At 36.8% G+C, this 19,837-nt stretch overlaps 2 protein-coding genes across 3 annotated transcripts in view; one reads left to right on the top strand and one right to left on the bottom strand.

The window, feature by feature from the left end:
• Window positions 1-19,837, top strand: part of LOC120637261 — a 116,968-nt gene that overhangs the window by 30,991 nt on the left and 66,140 nt on the right. The window lies entirely within an intron of this gene.
• LOC120637258 (maltase 1-like) lies at window positions 149-18,515 on the bottom strand. Of its 2 annotated transcripts, XM_039909000.1 has the most exons (11): window positions 18,399-18,515; window positions 17,281-17,433; window positions 13,834-14,013; window positions 11,293-11,456; window positions 10,503-10,704; window positions 9,458-9,641; window positions 5,466-5,667; window positions 4,083-4,203; window positions 3,193-3,428; window positions 1,680-1,918; window positions 149-237 (listed from the first exon to the last, which is right to left on the bottom strand). In XM_039909000.1, the coding sequence occupies exons 1-11, from the start codon at window positions 18,460-18,462 to the stop codon at window positions 162-164; spliced, it is 1,821 nt and encodes a 606-aa protein (XP_039764934.1). In that variant the 5' UTR covers window positions 18,463-18,515; the 3' UTR covers window positions 149-161. The 2 variants fall into 2 exon arrangements, with proteins under 2 accessions (XP_039764934.1, XP_039764935.1); XM_039909001.1 differs by lacking the exon at window positions 149-237 and having other exon boundaries at window positions 1,755-1,838.

Here is a 19,837-nt window from a genome sequence, read left to right as displayed (position 1 = left end):
TAAAAAAACACAACTTTTATTCAGAAACCTTATAATAATTTTAGTACGTACGAAAAGAATAAAAATCTATTTACATTTGACACGGCCGCTTATAGTATATTTACATACTTGCTTTTTTAAATAATCTAAATATAAAGTATAAAGTAAGATTGTTAATGACGTCATGATACAGGTTTAGCTCTCAGAACAATCGCTTCACCTGCTTCTAGAGTCAAGTTCTCTCCATCTATTGTGTCTCTGAAAAGTAGAAATAGTTAATATAAATAAAACAGACTCCATCCATATATATACAAGGCACGGTCAATATTTTTAACGATTTGAAATGAGGCGCACAGCTTTCCGTGTTTTTGATATCTTTTTTATAATTTTTTTAATTTAATAAAATATAAAAAAAATACCTCATAGAGCAACGCTTTTATACCGTTAATAAATGTTGAATATTGAGCTTCTCAATAAAATCGGTAATTTTTAAAATCTGCGCCAAAACTGTTTGGGCATACGTTACATTATATGTATAGTTAAATTTAAGTTAAATATAGTAAGTAAGTTTTTTGGATAGGAGGTTCGAATCCAGGTAAACTGGGTCGCTGTTGGGATATTTCGGCCGTGGCTATCTTCCACACTACCAATAAAGACCGCTAAGCGAGGTACGTTGTCACTGAAATCGATTAAGGGTATGGGCTTAATGTAACTGTGTAATACCCCTAAAAAACCCACAATATTTATATAATTAATTATTTAGCTAATTTTATTTAAAATGAAGTTTTCTTTAAGTAAAATGTTAAATATACAATATTATGTCATAGCCGTCGACGCGCTATATATACTTTAGTAAATAATATAAATCTAGGCTGGGAGTTTATTTTTTTTAGTTAAACTATACTCACATTATATTTCGCCTAAATCGTGTGCCGTTCGAGGACTGCCGATAGAAGTAAAAACTAAATCTATGTTCATATATAAATAGTATACCTACATATCTCATGCAAAGCGTGCGATGACGCGAGTTTCACGCTTTTTGTTCAACCAAAAAGTACACATATATTCACCGTATATACTATATGTATATATGTATATATGTGGAAGCTTATTTCTGCCGCTCAGCAGCATTTTTGCAAATCTGTGTTCCGGTGAGAAGGGCGTGGGTGCCGGTGTAATTACCGGCAACTAAGGCTTAATACCTACGCCTAAGGTTGGTGGACTTTGTAGGACGTGATCCTTGAACGCCGTGCAGTGTAGCTCTGTTACATTACTATTCATCATCATCACATCAACCCCTTACCGACCCACTACAGGGCACGAGTCTCCTCTAACAATGAGAAAGCTTAAAGCCGTAGTCCACCACGCTGGCCCAGTGCGGATTGGTGGACTTATGGAGAACATTATGGAGAACTCTGAGGCATTCCCCACACGATTTTCCTCACCGTTGAAGCAAGTGATATTTTGATTAGATACTTAAAACCCACGTAACTTTGAAAAGATAGAGGTGCGTGTTGGGATTCGAACTCGGCCCCCCGAAAGTGAAGCCGAAGTCCTTACCACCGAAGGCTATCACATTATTATTAAAAAAAAAGTTCGATTAAAATAACACGAGTTTATTGTAAGGTTTTCGTTGACCTAAAAAGTGCTCAACGCACCTAAAGAAGTTTAAGTCACTATAAAAAAAGGACAGAACTTACCCCGCTACCCTCGTAGAGTGGATACTGGAAACCACGACTGTCGCTGGAAGCTCGAGCTTTAGAACTCTGCTCAGTTCAATGGTGTCGGACGCGTCTGCGACGTTGAACAGCAGCACGATGGTGTCATATGTCCTCAGGTACCGCACGAGGTAGAACGTTCTGTTTGAAAGCGCCCTTATTAGGAACTCCCCGTGTGAGAGAGCCTTTTCTTTTCGCAGTTTTATTAGTGTTTGATAGACCTGTGGAGTTTATAATCCATACTTATATTATGAAAATCAAAGTCAAGTTTACAACCATTATTCTATCTTGCGAGAGCTGATTATTTATAAGTAATAGAGTTTGTTTTGTGACGGAGTTCGTCCGGGGAAGTAGTACCTCCGTGTTTACTTTCGCCACAAAGCGGCATTATTGCAATGATGTGTTGGGGTCAGAAGGGCGTGGTTGCCGGTGTAATTAAAGGCAGATGAGGCTTAACACTCTCGCCTCAGTTTGGCACGTTGCACGACTTCTTTCTTGTGTCACACCTACATACTATCTTGGCCCAATTTCATCAATTATTTTGATGTGAAATATCTATAGGCGGAGGGTAAACCTGATTTTTGGCGTAGCGACACAGGCCGTGGCGACGCATGCACTATACGTTGATGAAAATACTTGAGTTATCACTTTTTAAAGAAATTTTTGAATTAAAACATTTTTTATATGAAGAAAATAAATGTATATTAAATAAACAGTTATCATTTTCTGGAGAAAATTCGTTATATTGTATTTTTTTATCATGTCATAGTTCCTGTCCTAATCTGTACTTTTGTGCCTATTACTTGTACAAAATAATTTCGATGTTGCACTGACAGGCGTCTCGTAACGGCTCAAATTTTTTTATGAGAAAAAAAAAATGTCCACTGGTGAAAACAGACCCTTTCCCACATAGTTGAGACAATTTCTATGCAGAGATTTGATCTGCCGAGCTATTAAAGATACAAACATTCTTAGTACCTGTTCTAAGTAATACCGATGTTTTACTGACTAGTCACTAGTTACAGAAGCCTAGTATTGTGTAAAACCACGTCCAGGAAGGTCAGATTTTAGGGCCTCTTGTAACCTCTTGGTCACTCACTCAAGCTCACAAATATTTCATGAAACATTAATTACTAAGATGATTATCGAAGGCATTCATCAATAGCTTGTAACAGTCCACTGCTGGACTAAAGGCCTTTCCCGCCCGGTTATATCCTTAGTCGCCTCGTACAATACCCATGAGTAGAGTAGCGGTAGTGACAACTGTATTCTGATCTGCCGTCGCCACACGGCTAACAAAAGCGTTAAAGAACGGAAAATAGGTTTGGAAGTGTCTTTTGAACAAAAAAAATGTTTTCGGATTCTTTGGCTCTAAAATGGATCGGAATAGTTATCTAGTGTCTTTTCACACATTAGAAAGATGCTGTATATTAAAATCTGACAATACACTGCATTACGATTCCGAAGTTATGCTGCGTTTATTTGTCATGTTTACCTTAAAGTGGCTGCGGGCATCGTCCTTCTGCTTAGCAAGATTAATTTCTGGGTAGTCCTTAGCGACAGGCAGCCATGTTCTGTTTCCGGTGGAGAACCCGGCGTTGGTGGAGTTGTTCCAGTGGTAGGGAGTCCTGCAAGGGTCCCGGGAGTACAGCAAGTAAGTCTCGTTGTCTCCGCGTCGCAGGGCCTCGACGTCCACTGTGTCTTCCCAGCTCACGTAGCCGTCTCTCATACCCGTATAAAAAAAGGACAAGTATGTATCATTCACAGACTATTGTTTCCCATAAGAAACAGTGATTTGAAATATACAATCACCACGCTGCCATAATGCAGGTCTAGTAATGCCAAAGAGGGACATTCCATGGTGGTTTTTAGTTCGAGTATACCCCCCTATAGTAAACGTCGTCCTGCCCAATGTATGGAGGTAGCCATAAAGATCTTCCACCACGACCAAATAAAAAACGAACGTTAGCGTGCTTAAATTTCGAGGCACGGGGTATAATAGCGCCTATACTATCTTAACCCCGGACCTATAATAAAAATTCATTGACTGTAAAACAATATGTGACAACCTGCACGTCTCAAAATTCGGACAAGGTAGAATTTATAAACACAAACCAGCTACTCTAAAGGAGAGTGCTCTTCTCTCGTCTTCTTTATCTGAGGGAAGGGAGGTCTCAGGTCTATTTCTCGTACGGATCTTATTCGGGAATATCAAATTCCTAAATAGGTTCTGTTCTGGCCTCTCGTTAGGATTGCCCCCTGAACTTGTTGTTTCCATACTACGGGCACAGTTTTAGCGGCTTACTGAGAGATAACTTGACGTGTCGGAAACGAGTTGTCTAAAAGCCGAATCCAGTTCAGCATCCAGTTTTTAAAAGTTCTTACCTATTTCTTCGCCCTGGTACGTCACGGCCACACCCGGCAGCAGCAAGTTGAGCGAGTTGAGCCCGTCCACCATGTTGATGCGGAATCTCGATGGCGCCCGGTTATTGTCGTGGTTGCCAGTCTGGTAACAATGACGATTACGCTATTGTCCAATTATGAAAATTAAGCTTATAAAGCAGATATTAATTCTTAACAAATATTTATAGTAAAGTCAAAATTTCCTGCGGTTTCGGAGCGAAACGTGCGTAGAGGGTACATTGTCGAAAATCTGTTGTGTGTGGAGTATAAAGATTGAAGAAATTATAAATTACACCATACAGATTCTCCTACTTTTTGTGGAGTATAGCAAATTAAGCTTGATTTCCATAATACATCAATGAATTCTGCAAAGTAACGCATGCTTCTATCTAATATTATCCAATTGCCAAACTAGGTAGCACTCAGTATGTTTAATATTTAGTTTGATTGAATTGTGATGTTCAGGTCATATCAAAAATTGTTAGCTAGTGTCAGATTGGGTTTATCTGTGTTGAAGCTCCCAGAAATAGCCTGCAACACTTTTCGCAAAAATAGGAAGACCAAACAGAATCTATACGACTAAGCTCTGTTAGGCCTTCTGGCAATGGAAGGTAGCCTAGAATATTAGGCAAATACCTTCATTAAAGTCCCGTTAATGCCAGTTCGTTGCCAAAGAATAGCCTGTTGAAACAGACTGAGACCATGAGACAGAAATTGTAGAACGTGTGTTTGCGTACGACGTTGTTATAATATTTATAGCTTAATGAGACCTTATTATGTAATTCATATTTGATGAGTTATTAGTCGGACAGCACATAAGAAGTTTTCAGAGTTATCAAGTTTACTTTCCTGTTTATAGGTAGAAAGTGTATGCTATATTATTTATACTATATTTAGGAAACATTGCTGCAACATTGTCGTGGCTTCTTAAGAACAACTCCATAACATTTTGCGATATAAAGTCTATGTTTTCTAAAATGTCTTTTCTTTCTTCTTTCGTATAAAGTAGGTTTATAAAATAGAAAAATAGCAAATAAAATAAAAAAGGGGGATTCTTTTTGAATGCATGCAATGCTTTTGTTATTTTTTATCTTTACAATAAAAAGAAATTGAAATATGTAAAAGTATGTAATCCGCCATTTTGTCATTCTAGATCGTTTTTCATGAAAACAAAGCTAAATACACTCCCGACTGATTCATCTTTCAAACTTAGAAATCTCAAACAAATCGCTTAATTTGTTTAGGAAACCGATGCAACAGACACTCATGCATACGAACACACACACAAACGTCGTCTTAAAACACCCCGGCGTTTGTGCGTCGGGGTTAATAAAATAAAAAAAGAAATACTTTACTTAAACATACCTGCCAGTTAGGAACAGCGCCTGCGGGCATATAGGTCAGCCATCTCAAGACGGTGTACGCGAAGTCCCGCGCAGTGGATTCGTCCGACAGTTCCCGGATGAAGTCGAAGTTGAACGGGAAGTGAGCGCCGATGTCTCCGTCTTCGTTGCCGTAATACAGCATCGTCATGGAGACGTTGGCGTATCCTTCCGAGAATATCACACTGAAAACATATGTTAAGATTAAAATAGAAATCATGGTTAATTTTTTTTTCATCATTGGCATAAACTTGTTAAGTAGCCGACGCAATTTGCCTGTTCGCGGCTTTTGTTTAGCTCACATATTTGGGCACGGATATCTTTACTAATTTATAATTATGTTATTATTGCTATTTAGTTGTATCAGACTTTAAATGTGAACCAATCATAAGTATAAAGATATGTAGAACGAAATGAGTTTCTTATTACATTACACATATTATATATAGAGTACATTATTTCATTATCATATCAACCGATTTACAGGCCCACTACATAGCACGGGTCTCCGCATACAATGAGAAGTTAAACCCGTAGTCTATCACGCTGTCCCTCGATCTCGGCCTCTCCTCTCCTACCATCTGGGCTATCACAGCTTCATAACAATAATTTATATATTACCAAGCTTCAGGACCAATCATTCACAGAATTCCCACTGTCTTTTTATCATACCATTTTTTTTTAATCAGTTCTATACCGTAACAAATATAGCTATAGTATTTTCTGACTAACCGTCGTAAAAGGCAAAGCAAATTAAATACAAACAACTCCTTATGTATGGCGGACTAACAGGTTATCAAATATGGATTACATAATAAGCCCTCATCAACCTATGAATATTAGAACAATGTCGTAAACCAAACACAAGTTATATGTTTTTGTCTGTCCGTTTCTGCCTATTCCTTCCAGCTATTTTTTGACCAGCTTTTACATCTTTGAGTATAGGTAGGTATATACTTTGCTAAGAGTCTAATACTAATCTAGGCTACTTTATACTGCCAACGGAACTTATTTCAGAAGGTTTAGTTAGGTTTTTCTATACTTGCAAGGTTCACCAATCTGCACTGGGCCAGCGTGGTGGACGGTTTTAACCCCTTCTCAATGTGGGAGGAGACCCGTGCCCTGTAGTGTAGTGAAGGAGACCTACATCTTTACCTATGTCATCTGTGACACTACAAACAGACATACTTAAAGTTTCAAAAGTGCTTAAATTAGGGCTACTTGAAATAAATGAATATCTTGTATTAAGAATTTCATCGTTTTTGAAATTTTGTGAATGACATGTTTTAATGCATTGCTTAAGAAATGTATTTAGGTATATAATTATATTAATAAATTCAAAATTCAAATTCAAAATTCATTTATTTCAAGTAGGCCTAATATAAGCACTTTTGAAACGTCAAGTCTGTCTGTTTGTAGTGATTCTACCACCGGTTCGGAAGGCAGATTCTACCGAGAAGAAGCCGGCAAGAAACTCAGCAGTTGCTCTTTTCCAACATCAACAATTTACATTTTGTATTTTAACATTCATTTTTCTATCTTGTGAGAGCTGAAAGCGGAGCCGGATGCTTCCAAGCAACCTTGTCATTAAAAAAATCATCAATTTTATAGTAACCTCGCTCTAATAAATGTGTTTTAACAAATTCTTTAAACTTCTGCATTGGCAGGTCCAAAATCACCTTAGGAATCATATTATAAAAGCGTATACTCAATCCCACAAATGATCCCTGTACCTTACGCAGACGATATGCAGATGACACTAATTTATGACCATTTCTTGTAAGTCGACTGTTTATGTCCACTTTTTATTTATAAAGACTAATATGTTGTCTTACAAATACTATATTGTTATAAATATATTGTGAAGCTACAGTAAGTATTTAGCTACTTTATTTCTTTAAACTTCTCACGGAGGGATTCGCGTGATTTAAGTTTATATATTGACCGTACAGTTCTTTTCTGCAATATAAATATAGTTTCGATATCAGCTGCTTTACCCCATAACAAGATTCCATAGGACATAACACTATGAAAGTACGCAAAATAAACTAGCCTAGCTATTTCAACGTCAGTAATCTGTCTAATTTTTCTAACTGCGTAGGCAGCCGAGCTTAGTTTACCCGCTAGTGAATCTATATGGGCACCCCACTGTTGCTTATTATCCAAGGTCACGCCCAGAAAAACTGTGGAAGTCTCTATTTTTAGTGATTCACCATTTATCATTATATTTTTATCAATTTTCTTTACATTTGGTAAGATAAATTCGACACACTTTGTTTTTTTTGCATTTAAAAGTAAGTTGTTAACTGTAAACCAGTGCGACACATGCGACATAACACGGTTTACTTCGTCAGAGTTATCTTTACTCCTATCAGTCTTAAAAATTAGAGATGTATCATCTGCAAACAATACAATGTCGCATGTTCCACTGACATGGTACGGTAGATCATTTATATACACTAAAAATAGAAAAGGACCCAAAATCGAGCCTTGTGGGACACCCATTGAGGTATTTGAACCCTGAGACTTTGCATCATTTATGCAAACTCTTTGGGTTCTATTGCTGAGATAAGAGGCAACCAAATTTAGTGCAACGTTTTGGATACCATAGTGGCTTAGCTTAAGAAGCAAGGTTTTATGATCAACACAATCGAAAGCTTTAGATAGATAAAATAATTTATATTATATATTAATATTTATTATTTGATTGTTATGTATTAGTATGATAGATGTATTGTATATTTTTTGAAGTTATCATAAATTATAAAAATTAACCATTAATCAATTTATTAGATTTATAAAATAATCTTACTCACATCCTGGAGTAGCTGGCTGCTTTCATTTGTTAACTTCATATACTTATGTTTGTAATCACAATTTTCGGTACATTAATAATAAATAAATAATTTGGTGAATCATTTATGGCACACTGTACATTTCATTGTTAAAGGAGTCAAACTCAAATGTTTAATTACTATAACATTATCGTTTAACTTACGAAGTTTCTACAACGATGTATTTTACAGGGTCTCTAACTAGTTTTTATACTCCTGAAGTTTGACACAAGAAACCTAGTCTCACTTCGAAAAGTGTTTCTTAAGTAATAAGATCCTAAAGCGTGCCCGAGTTATAAGATCCTTATTAAAAGTTTTATCGTCGAATGTTTTATCTCCATAACAAAATGGTTCAAATATAATACCAGGGACGCATAAACGGAAAACAAATCTGAAGCGGTTTTAGTTTAGATTGGTACCCTAAATAATATTATTATTGCTCTCTTGCAAATACAACGATTACAGCTTAGATTTATGAAATAAACTAGACTCAATGTAGAACACCTGGCTGGGCTTCATCTTAGAATATAGTGTTTCGGAAAACTTCGTAGCTTTAGTTTTAAGTTAATGAAAACGGAAAATTATCACCTAAGTTCTTCTTTAGCCCTATGTTAACAAAGAGAGTTTTAGCGTGACCCTTTATTACAAGTACCAAGACAGAATTTTCTTAATTAGATTAATCTCACATTCAAGAGAAATCTTCTTGGATTTAAGCTGTTATTCAAAATATCCTAGTCCTTGAAAATTTTTAGTTTTAATCGTTTACGTAAGCGTAGCTTGTGTTATGGGTAGATGACTGATGAATATTTTTATGACTAACTAGCTGATACCCGCGACTTCTTTCTCGTGGATTAAAGTTTCTCACCACGGGAACTATACGATATCGCTATAGAAAGTATGTGTCCTTTTTCATAGCATAGGTGACATGAATACTAATTTCAAAGATGTCTGCCCGCGGCTTGGCTCGTAAACAATTTTCCCTTAGGAACTACTTTAGGAATCAGAATAAAATTTAGCCTACGTTCTTTCCTACCACAAAGGCTACATGCATGACAAATTTTATCCAAATCGAATCGATTCCACGACCTTATACTCAGATAGAAAACTATAGAACTCGCAATTGGGATATTTATCTGCTTACCGGGTCTCCCCGCCTTTATCTTTCTGGTATTGATCGATAAACTCTCTCCATTCGTACACAACATCATACAGCTCGATGAGATCCTTCGTATAGAGCGGAATGGTGTACCCCAGTTGATGGGGCTTGAACTCCGCCAGACCACTTAACGGGTCGTCTGGATAGCGACCACCGTGGTCTGCAGGGTCTGGAAAAAGTATCATATATATGTATACAAATATCATTTTCTAGCTGTCAAGTTTATTTACTCATCTATACAAACAAGAATATATATTTATTTATATATTTATTTACTCACCTATACTTTTCCCAAGGACAAAAGTCCCGAAAAAAATACAAACAAATAAAATAGAAATGTCGGATTCTAATGACATACGTGTGTCTTGTTTGAAAGTCATCATCATCATGTCATCCCAATACCGACACACAACAAGGTCCTCCCACAAGGCCCTAGTCCACCTTGCTAGATCAGTGCGGATTGGCGGTCTGAACATGCTTTGGAAAAAAATATGTGGAACTCTCAGACATGCAGGTTTCCTCATGATGTTTTCCTTCACCGTTGAAGTAAGTGATATTTTAAAATAAAACGCACATAACTTAGAAAAGGGTGCGTGATGGGATTCCAGCACCACTAGGCTATCACCACTTATATCGCTCATGAAGATACTTTTAACGAAAGAATAAATTGAATCTCTGCCTAACATTTGTTTTGGTTTATCCCCGAAACCGCTGAACTTATTTTAACTGAACTCTCACACGAAGGTAGATAATGTTATTAGCTCTTGACATCTGGCTAACCTTATTGGTTTTCATACCAGAACGATTAATCGCTTTGCGACACGATGTTTTTAGTAGGGTTATACACTAGACACAGCCGAATTCTTCCACCAGACCAGAGAAAATTCAGAACTCATAAAGTCCCAACTTCCGCATATAAGATCACATCGCTCAGCACTGTGCCAAGGCGGACGTCAAAAGTTTCCAACATGTGTTTACCCCTTTTGTGAACTCAAAACCTTTGTGGAGACTAGACCATGGTTGGAATTACCTGCTTCCATCATATAGGGAAGGGCGTCCACCCTGAATCCATCTACGCCCTTGTCAAGCCAGAATTTCATGATTTTTATCATCTCGTCCTTAACTGCTGGGTTCCTAAAGTTGAAGTCAGGTTGTTCGATGGCGAACTGGTGCAGATAATACTGTTGACGCACATCACTCCATTCCCACGCTGAATTAGCGAATTGGCTGACCTGAACAAATTAGGTGTAATTAGTAATTAAACCAACGTCATAAATAGCTTATAACGATCCAATGCTCGACAAAAAACCTGTCTCAACGTATTGTTTACCTATCACGCTGGGCAGACGGGATTGTGATCGCAGTAGATAGTATTTGCATAGAGGACGCTGCTGCCCGTTTTCCGTTATATTATCTATACAGTTAGTTGCCTCGTACGACCTCCGCTTTAAGAAGATAGGTGTTGACAACTGTTCCTACTTTTTCAATACTAATATTATAAATGCGTCTGTGTTTGCATATTAGTTTGTTAGCTATATGCGGCTCAGCTATTTGCACGTATGGCATGGATGGACATATGGCAATGTTTAAAACGAAATAGCACCAGCGTAACGTTCCCGGGGGATTTACAAATATATAATTTGCTACCTGTACTCGTCTTTACAGCTAAACCAATTTTGGAAAAAAAACCTGTTTGACGGACAGTCAAGACTAGTTAAATATTCAAAATGGTTTCTACGTGACATCGTACTGTTATCGTTTTACATCAAGTCTTTGTCGGTAGGGTAGTAACCAGACATAGGTTGAGGATAATGATTTACCCAGTTTGATGGCGGAAGTCTATTGGACGCGTTGTTGGGGTCCGGCAAAGCGTCCGCCCACACGAAGAAGTCTTCGTATCCGGTCTCCATGGCTTCAGACTTTATGAAGTATTCGGACGCATTGCTGGCGTGGTTCGGAACGAAGTCCAGCAGAACTTTGATACCTAAACATAAAACAATGTTTGTTTTCTTGATTTTTGATACTACTACTATTTACTTGATGAGGACTTTTCAATATTTTAGACTATCTATAGGTAGGATGCGAAAGTTTGGTTGGATTTTTTTTAACATAATGATGCCAAAAAGGCTGAACGGATCTGGATGACAAAATATAGGCTACTGCTTATTCTGGAACAATGTATGGATCTCGTGGTAAAGATTTATTTGTTTTTTTTGCAAATAAGATATACACTTCAAAATTTCCACGTGAACGAAGCCGAAGGCAAAAACTAGTGCGTAATATATGCACTCAAGCACTGCCCACCTTACAGTTATTTATATTTTGTGGAGCTTTTTTTCTTTTTAATTCTATACGCCTGCTTTACACCTACTTCGATTGTCAACCTATGCATCCCACTATTTATATACTAAGTAATTGTACAACGTGTAAATGAAAACCCTCCCAAGGCAGGCATTGAATACCAGGTGTCTTTGACTTTTAATATTTCGCTACATAGCCAGAGGAAAGGTTTTACATGACTTCCCCACAACCCCACTATCCAGTTATCATAAAACCGTGGGGTAAAGATACGAAATCATTTGTGTACCAGCTAAATACAACTAATATAAGCATTCTATCAAAACAAGATAAGATAAAGCTCAGGAGGAAATGTTCTGATAATCATAAGTTTTAATAAATTAGGACAGTTGTATCATTTATTGATTCTAATCGTTGATTTAATAAGTTATCATGCAAAAATAACGTCAACAGAACTAGATACCATGTCGATATAATCTGTTTCGGGAATAATATTTTTGATTTATAGCATGTGCGCAGATAATATAAGGCAAATACTTGCTTATCAATAAATAAAACCTGATAATGAAAACACAAGCATACGGAGATAGTTATCGATGTATATGTAATTAATCCCAAGGAGGTGTTATTACTTTGATATTTAATCTGTAGCGAAAAAAATGTTCCTTTAATATTTTTTCACTGAAGGTCAAAAGATGATTTTTAAATAAAGATCTTAAGAAATTAATTAAGATCGTTGTTACGACCAATCATCAAGTGACGTACTCGTACCTAGTTGTAATAAGATACCAAGTTTTTTTTTTCTTCAAGATTTTGTTGTTGGTATTTTTGTAAGACACCATATATAAACCATCACTGTATTAAACTCAATGTTAGATAACCCATTTTGAACATAAAAAAGTTTTTCGTATGGAGAAATATAAAACGAACGTAAACTTTTTAATTATAAAATTAGATAGATATGAACAATACGTTCATTCATTATTGTATGGGCAATGAGACGCGGAGGTTTGCAGTATATTGTGTCCAATAGCAGATGTCAAATTGTATAGGCAAAACTAACTTCAAAATTAAACAAGTAGAATTCGGACAAAGCCGCGGGGAACCATTAGTACAAATTGATTTACCGCTGATTTACTCCCTTCACCTCAAAGACAAAATTAGTACCAAGATCAAAGTGGTATAAAATGACAAGCAATCGTGCAAATCTTCCTCAAGGAAATGTAATTTGATTAGTTAATGTAAACGCAAAATGGATTTTGATGGGCCCTGTTTATATAATTAACTTTATCAAACTATATAAGACTAGTTGTTTATTACGGTTTTTTTCATATCCTGTGAGAACAGTTTGTTTTCCTTACGTCCTTACCAAAAATCAAGTATATTTGTAATCTGGTTAGGGCGTAAAGATAGGACAAACAAACAAACACACTACAATTTACAAGACGAGATCTAAAATAACCCATGTAACAATATGCATTCCGATGTTATAAAATCATACATTGGTTACCCGCGTACCTGATGATAAAAGGCATTTTTTTAATCAATACATTGAAAATTTAAGAAACCCCCACTTGATACCTATATTGCAGATGAAAAAAAATATATAATTTACCATTTTTTGGTGGCGGCCATCTTGTATTTGTAATTAGTCATAAACAATAATATTCCATTTTAATTTTATACCCATATTGAAGGAGTTGTAGAAAAAATTGTAATCCGTAATTTTGTTGAGGCGATTTTCAATTTCAAATATCAAAAATAAGAACACTCCGGACTGATTTACCTTTCAAACAAAAATACAAACTCAAAATCGGTTCATCTGTTCCGGAAATATGATGCCATAGACAGACACACACAAACTCATAGAAACGTCAAACTTATAACACCCCGTCGTTTTGCGTCGAATTTAAAAATTAGCTTGCTGCGAGTATATACGAAATGCTGACCTAATTCTTGTTTTATTTCACATACTCGTAACTGGTGCAATTAATAATTTAGTTTTTATTTGGAAGACAAATAATATTTCAAAATTTTACTGTAATGGATTTATTTAAATTTACCTAACTCATGGGCCCTCCTGAGTAAATTGTCGAAGTCTTCCATAGTGCCGTATTCGTGGTGGATTTCATAGAAGTTGCTGATATCATAGCCGAAGTCCACCATGGGGGATTCGAATATAGGGCTCATCCACATGGCGTCGACTCCAGCTTCCACGAAATGCTCCAATTGTGAGGTGATACCTGGAACGATAAAAGGCAAAAGTTAATTTTATGGACGTCCATAAGTCCCAGAGCATTGTATGATATGCTTCTGGTATAAACTGAAGCTGAAGAGAAATATTTGTCATGAACTGCTTAGAGTTTCTCTAAATATTTATCTGGGAAACGGTATCACCTTACACTTTACATTTCTTGTAGATGATAAGAAAGGTATGTGGAGCAATCTTCTCCAATGTCTACCCATTACCGGTCCACTACGGAGCACGGTTCTCTCCCGAAATAAGAAGGGGTTAAGGCCTAAGTCCACCAAGCTGACCCAGTGCGGATTGGTGGACTCCACATAACTTTGAGAACATTATGTAGAACTCTCAGACATGCAGGTTTACTCGCGATATTTTCCCTGCCGTTGAAGCAAGTGATATTTGAACTAATTAAAACGCGCATAACTGAGAAAATTTAGAGGTGGGTGTGCTGGGATTCGAACTCAATCCCTCCGAAAGTGAAGTTGAGCTCCTACCCAATGCGCTATTATCGCTTACAATAAATAAATAAGTGCATTTATATAAAGAGAGAATCTTCTAGGCAGAATTTTTTCATGCCTTAGGTGAGATTGCAAAGTTGGTCTTGAGATCTCAAGAACTGTCTTAGCAGTAAATGCTTATTATATCAGATAATTTAAGACTAATAGTTATAAAGCCAGCTTAGATTTAAGCTTTGATACGAAGTTATTCGAAGAGGTGGCTAAACAATTTCCTTATAATCTGATAATCTAGTTCGGTTGCCAGTTTCTCTGATGCTGCAAAATTGTGATTCAAAAAAAGTCAATACAGAAATTACTTAATCATAATATCTCATTGATCTTATCTTGCATCCAGAAGATGCTATACTACTTTTCGGGTTATCTTTACTCAATTAATAGGATACGCAACATTCAGTTTGTTGAAACGTGGTCTCTATTTGGAGACCCTATTACCCCAGTCTCCCTTATTCATCGTTCACTATTCTTTACTACTAGCATACCCAGCCCGCTTCGCCGGGCTAGATTTTGCTTTATTTTATTTAAAAAACTTACATCATAAAATTTTTAATTTAAGTCTCATAATATATTAAATCATTTATTTTTCTCCGTATTCATTTTCTTCTATTCTCTTCTCGAGCGGGAGAAAATCATTATCTAAACCCACGTACACCCAACAATAGAATATCATCATAGTAAATAAAAGCTGTATTTGACCGTTTGACAGTTCAAAAATAGGAGTGCTCTGATCGTCACCAAACTGTACAGGATTACTCGCCAGGTCAATCCGGAGATTCCCTGAAAGTTTCATTGAAATCGGTCCAGCCGTTTCGGAGCCTATACGGAACATACCCACACACATTCTCTTTTATATATATAGAAGATTAGTTAATATTCGTAGTGGCAAAGAGTATAATCAATTCAGCCAATAACATCAATTGCGATGATAATTATAATCCCAAGTTCGGTGCTACGGGCGGACAGCTAACATTTGCGGCTTTAGGTAAATACCTACCAAATCGTGACAAAGGCGAGTGATAATGGCGAATGTTAAATCGATTCCGTTATTATATTCCGGTCGCCATTATAACTATTTTGTAGACAGTTTGCTGTACAACACAAAAGTGGTTACGTTACGTCGACCGGAATGTTGTAATGGTTTCCTGCTTCTATACAAACAAGCATAGAATTAAGAACACACAGAAACCGTGTACACAACTAATGTTGAAGCATCATATACCACACCTCACTCATAACATTTAGCAATAATTGTACCTCTAATGTTCTAAGCGTTGATCTATAAAATGGGAATACGAATTTAGCGTGTGTGAAGTGACGTGTGCAGGGCGTTTTCACTGTTTTTGAACACAATGCATGTTATGTATGTTCTTAAATCTGGGCAAACAATTATCAAATATTAAGTGATAATTTTAGTAAATTACAATAGCTCTACCAAAGGTACCTTTTTCATTAAACGATTGGTATAAGTTCTAACTTTTCCGTCTAAAATTGGCGCTGCCACTTTGCCACTTTCTACTCTGAGCTGAGCAGATTTTACCATGATTAGTTTGAAATCTCCCTTTTTAATTCTGTCAAACTCTTAACATCCATTTCCAAGTTTGCCGAGTGATTTTGAATTTGACTTATGTCTCCCTGAAATATCTTCCCAGCATATTTTATTACCGTGGCTTACGAGAGATTGTGTACCTTCCAATTTATAGTTACCGGACCCTCGCGACTTCGTCTGCGTTTGTGTCAACCTTAAAAAATAGTCGTATATTATCGCGGACTGTTTTTAGAACTTTAAAGAAACAATTCCGACATCATCATCATCGTCATATCAACGGCTAGACGTCCACTGCTGGACATAGGTCTTTTGTAGGGAGTTTCAAGTTCCACAGTTTTGTGCCGCTTTGTTACTGTCCACCTCGTTAGGGTTCGACCAAAGCTGCGCTTACCAGTGCGGGGCTGCCATTCTTAGGATCCCAACGTCCATCCTTTCTCTGAATTATGTGCCCCGCCCATTGCCACTTCAGCTTCGCGACTCGTTGAGCTATGTCGGTAACTCTGTCTGGTTCTTCTACGAATCTCCACATTTCTGATTTGATCACGCAGGTCCGAGCATAGCTCTATCTATCGCCCGCTGAATGACTCTGAGCCCTCTTTTGGGGCCCATATGGTCGCTAACTTATGGTTCAGAAACAATTCCGGCAATTCCGACTTAATCCCGACATTTTGACGTAACGTTTACCTTTCACGCATCGCACGCATCGAAATCCCTCAAAAAGAATATCTTTTGCAGTTTTTGCAACATATCTCATTGATGGTCGTACCTTGCTTTTATATAGCCGGTACTACCAACACAAGAAAAAATCCAAGTTGGAATAGACATCAAGCCAACTTATCCACCTTATTTTAGCCAACAGTTGTGTGTGTGTAAAGGGTGTCTCTACGAGAGATGGGCATGGCAATATGATGATCTCCCTGGCGCAACGATGAGCGCTGTGAATTTAAGGGTTCGATTCCTGGCAGGGGATTTCAGGAATTTATACGTTCTGAATTTTTCTCTGGTCTGGTCCGACAAAGACGTGCCGCTAAGCGATTTAGTGTACGGTGCGATGTCGCGTAGAAACCGATTAGGTTAGGATATATTACTCCCTAACAGGTTAGGCCACTGCCATCTTACACTGCATCATCACTACCACTACACACTACACCACCAGGTGAATAAAAAAAAGAAACATCAATAGGCTGATGGGCAAAAGGGTTACCTTTCAAATCACCAATGCCATTTCCATCGCTGTCCTTGAAGGACCGAGGGTAGATTTGGTAAAGGACGCAGTGCTGCCACCAATCGAGGTCGATTAGTTCCGGGGGGGGAGGTGCGGGCTCCCTCGTTGCTATGACCGCCCATGTTATGGCACCTGTAAAACATTAGATTTGCAAATTATAATGTAAATGGCCTTTACGGAACGCTGATCAATAAGCGAACCAGCATATTGGTTGTTAACAGATCGACGGTAAACAACTAATTTTAGGTTCGGTGTAAGGTGCTATATCAAAAAAAAAAGGTTTGTCAAATTATACGTGATAGCGTTTATGGTTTCACGCGTATTTTGTTGAACTATATTATATTAGTAGGATACGATGGACAGGATACGATGCTACAAATTTAGGCATATATAATTTTCCAGCAATAATGTCTCATAATATATTTGACGTGGAATTTTAATAGAAAAATATCACCGTAAGCAAATATTATGAGAGTTATCTTTACATTTATACAGGGATATTATTTCGTTTATACTTTCGATTTTATTTATTTATTCACAGATTATTTAAAGTTAATAAATTATATAAACCAATAAATTCTACTAAGTACTGATCTTCTGAACCACGTTACAACGAAAACGAAGTAAAAAATAAATTACTAGTTAAAAATAACTAAAAAAACACGCTTGGTATAAATATCCAAACTAATTTCTACCTTTTAGTTTAGTTTATTTATAAAAGCGTGATTTTTAGTTTCAAAATTTATCGGTTACCCATCCAAAATAATAACCAAATAAATACCATCATACCATATAATCCAATATAAATACAGTCAAATTTGTAAGTATTAGAAAAATCTCCTACAGAAAATGGTTGGGAAATTAAAATTAACATCATTCCTGCCTTATACAAACTAACAACAATCCTATTTTTCATATTAAAAAATGGAATTATCTTATCAAATTAGTGCATTGTCACCGATCCTCAATATATCTACAAAGTTTGAACGAAATCAGACCGTTTGAAGGGGGACAAAATGAAGTCCAAAGGAGTCGGTTACAGACATACAGGTGAAGTTAATATAAAGCGTGTAATATGTGATTCGTGGAAATGTTACCTGCAATTACACCAACTCCAATGACCACAATGAGCGTAATGCCCAACGCTTTCATAGAGTGCATAGCTGGAGATTGCCCCACTGCGAGTGCCCCGCGGTTACTGCCCCACAATCATTGCCCCCGCAGCTTTTACCGCGGAAGGTCGACACGAACGCGTGCGCAATCCACAATGGCCGACGCTTTATCTTGGATTATAGTCTGAGAGCAAGTGACGAGCCTTATAGTATCTCGTCATTATATATCCGTCAAACCGACGTCCTTTTTTCTCAGAGATGGTTTGAGGTCATCAACCGACTACAGGTTGCGGGTCTCCTTTCGGAACGAGAAAGGTTAGGCTGTCCACCGCGATCAAGTGCGAATTGTTAGACTTCCCACACCTTTGAGAACATTAGGAATCATAATGTAGAATTATTAGGAATGCCTCACGTTGTTTTCCTTCCGAGTTAAAGTCCAGTTATTTAATTGCATATTTAAAAAAAACGCACATTACTCTGAAAGTTAAATGTGCGTGCCAGGGATCGAACTCGGTAAAAAAAGGAAGGCCAAATCTCTGAATAAGCTATCACCGCGTTTTAGGTTCTAAGTTAAAATTTATACTGAATAATGAAGTCAATGCTTTAAAAAGATAAATCATAAAGTCTTTTTGTACTTAAACCTACAAAACCTTCAAGGAATGCCGATGCCCGATAATCTATATTATTTGGTACAAAAGTAAGTTACCTATCGCAAGTGATAAAACCCGAAAACAATAATTTTGAAAGCCCAAAATGAAATCAGGACTATGGTTACAAGATCACATTAAATTCAGTAGCCAAATCCCATTGAGTCGGTAATCGAAAGGGTAGGATTCGTAAATTTTATAATAGTTATGGATTAAGTATATTTTCCATAATAAACTTAAATATCAGCTTGGGAATTAGCACAGAGAGTGATTTGTAATACCAGATCAGGTTTGTAACAAATGCTGATCTATTATTATTCAAGATTAATTCTGTTATTTAAAATATATTGTAATGTCCTCTCTCATCTATATAATTAAGCTTAATTAATATATAATTTAGCTTATTAATATATAGAATAAAAGAGGAAACTTCAATCTCAGAAAAGGAGAAAACAATCTGTGCCAGCATAGGCATAGGGTGATCGCGCTTAGACTTTAAATTGGCGAACCTGAAATCCTAAAAACAAAGAAAACAATTAAAAAGTTGGGATTAGCTGATATGTCACATTATGTTCACACAAAAAATATTTGCTAGCGACTTAACGCTCACGGAGTAAAGATAAAGGCCACATTTGAATCGCCAAAGTCTTACTTTCTAGTTATCGGCCTTGGACCAACGTTGCTTAACAAATGCAATTTAAAATAACGTAATTCTCTGAACGTGATTGCATAAATAATTTTTTTAACTTAACCAGATTTGTACCAGTAATGGTTTAC

Source organism: Pararge aegeria, chromosome 3 (genome assembly GCF_905163445.1).
Source record: "Pararge aegeria chromosome 3, ilParAegt1.1, whole genome shotgun sequence".
Taxonomy (NCBI): Eukaryota; Metazoa; Arthropoda; class Insecta; order Lepidoptera; family Nymphalidae; genus Pararge; species Pararge aegeria.
This window is presented reverse-complemented; position numbering and strand designations above follow the sequence as displayed.

Excerpts from the sequence above, each read along its gene's own strand:
- LOC120637258 (XM_039909000.1), bottom strand. The coding sequence starts at position 18,462 with ATGCACTCTATGAAAGCGTTGGGCATTACGCTCATTGTGGTCATTGGA. Across the intron at positions 9,642-10,502 it reads TCCCTATATGATGGAAGCAG|ACCCTGCAGACCACGGTGGT; the intron begins GTAATTCCAACC and ends TACTTTTTCCAG. Across the intron at positions 238-1,679 it reads CACTCTACGAGGGTAGCGGG|AGACACAATAGATGGAGAGA; the intron begins GTAAGTTCTGTC and ends TCTACTTTTCAG.